This window comes from Castanea sativa, chromosome 4 (assembly GCF_040712315.1).
Source record: "Castanea sativa cultivar Marrone di Chiusa Pesio chromosome 4, ASM4071231v1".
NCBI classification, from domain to species: Eukaryota; Viridiplantae; Streptophyta; class Magnoliopsida; order Fagales; family Fagaceae; genus Castanea; species Castanea sativa.
The window spans coordinates 45,815,640-45,817,847 of record NC_134016.1 but is presented as its reverse complement, the minus strand read 5'-3'; the positions used below and the strand labels follow the sequence as shown (position 1 = coordinate 45,817,847).

Here is a 2,208-nt window from a genome sequence, read left to right as displayed (position 1 = left end):
TCTACAATATTTTTACAACAAATTTTTAGTGACATGTTGTTATTGGTGGGACAAAAAAGAAATTTTAATAATAGATTCAAATTATAACCAAATTAGTTGATTTACGAAGTTGTTCACCGTTTAAAGCAAATTAAGTAAATAATTTTAACATATTTGTCTTGGGCCACCTAACAAATTCGTTCATGACGAAAGCACATAATACGTCATAAAAGTACGTACTATGACACGTGGCTTAAAACCTAAAGCAAATTAGGGCATTCACACACAACCACCTGCGTGACCTGGACATAAAAGTCATGGACTTGAAGCCTATATATACGTAGAATCCTATCTTCGGAATTCACAAGCCACTACCTTCTACTTCTTTAGCTTTTGCTTATTAGTTATTATCAACCCGAGCCAACTTCACCATCTGCAATATTGCCCTACTCCATCCAAATCCAATGGCTGTTATCAGAGGTGGTTATTGGCGTTCATCTGAAGCTAATAACTTCCCTCCAGAGTCAATCCAGACAGGCTACTTCACTCACCTTTTTTACGCTACTGTTGCAATTGATGAAATTGATGCCCGGACTTACCAAATTCGTCTCAGTAACATTGATCAGACATGGATAGGAACGTTCACGCCGAAAATACTCCAAAAAAAAGCGGATGTGAAGTGCATCCTGTCCATTGGAGAAGACACGGTAGCAGGCCGAACTACTTTGTCCAATATGATAAGCACCCCAGATGGCCGTAAAAGCTTTATCATCGACTCCATTAGTAAGGCTCGGGAGCATGGCTATCATGGGCTGGATCTTTACTGGAAATATCCTGCCACAGCAAATGAATTTGACATGCCAAACCTCTGGTTGCTCTTTAAGGAGTGGAATAACAGTCTTAAAGAGGAACATAATCGTACTGGAAATCCCAAGCTTTCTCTAAGTACAATCGTTTATTTTGCACCGAAATTTTTCCCAGCCGACGATAAAAAAGCTTATCCATTCAAATCCATCATGGACAATGTTGATTTTGTTAATCTCGTGTGCTATGATTACTATGGAAGCCAGGACGTTGAAGTCACTGCTGAACATGCTTTGCTCTATGACCAGCATGACAAAAAGAGCACTCACTATGGTATTTCATCCTGGATCGATGACGCCGGGGTTCCAGAAGGGAAATTAGTCATGGGTCTGCCACTCTATGGAAGAAGATGGGAATTGGTAGATCAAAATGAACATGGGATTGGAGCTCCTGCAACTGGAGTTGGTCCTATGGACTACAGTGACATATTGAAATTCAATAGGGGACATCATGCTGATGTACATGTGGTGAATGACAAAACTGTATCCACATACTTGTATGCTGGACAAGATTGGATTGGGTACGATAGCAAATCTTCAATTAAGGGAAAGGTTCAGTATGCCAAGGACCATGCGCTTGGTGGGTACTTCTTCTGGGCCCTGGGGATGGACAAGGAGTATAAACTCCCTCAACAAGGTAGCTTTACATATACATATATCAACAATGCGCTATTGATAGATATAAACTAAAATACTTTTAAAATGATTTTTCTTTTTATTGCTCTCCAGGGAGTTACCTTTTATGTGACTTTTAGTAGCCACACTAATTCCCGGTTGTGTTTTGATGTTTGGCAGCTATCGAGACATGGAATTAAGGCATCTGATTTGTACGGACGTCTTCTCTTATGCCTGTGTATGTGTGTCATAAAATAATTTGCAGCTGCTTCATGTATGTGTGAGAAATAATTTGCAGCTGTTTTATGTATGTGTGATAAATAATTTGCAGCTGCTTCATGTGCGTGTGAGAAATAATTTGCAGCTGCTTTATGTATGTGTGTCATAAATAATTTGCAGCTGCTTCATGTGTGTGTGAGAGAAATAATTTGCAGCTGTTTTATGTATGTGTGTAAGATTATCTGAAATCTAGTCATTTTCGTATCTTGAAATGACATGTTTATGAAAAATAATGTATTGTTATATTATGCAAGTGTGTAAGCTTGAAAGAATATTTGTTTTTCTTCTCAAATTTAGCCATTTCTCCAGACAAATTATACAAGTAGTTTTATGTATGTGTGCAACTATAAAAGTGTGAGTTTTCTGTACAATCTGAGCCATTTTGAACGACGACGTACTATAATCATATTAAAACAGTAAAGTTTTAAGTGCATAAAAAGTAACCATACAAACATAACCTCCAAAGCGTACT

The 2,208-nt window shown here is 38.0% G+C and overlaps 1 protein-coding gene across 1 annotated transcript; it reads left to right on the top strand.

The window, feature by feature from the left end:
• Nucleotides 1-360: 360 nt before the first annotated feature.
• LOC142633138 (class V chitinase CHIT5-like) lies at nt 361-1,922 on the top strand. Its single transcript, XM_075807405.1, has one exon. The coding sequence runs from the start codon at nt 444-446 to the stop codon at nt 1,530-1,532; it is 1,089 nt and encodes a 362-aa protein (XP_075663520.1). The 5' UTR covers nt 361-443; the 3' UTR covers nt 1,533-1,922.
• Nucleotides 1,923-2,208: the final 286 nt, after the last annotated feature.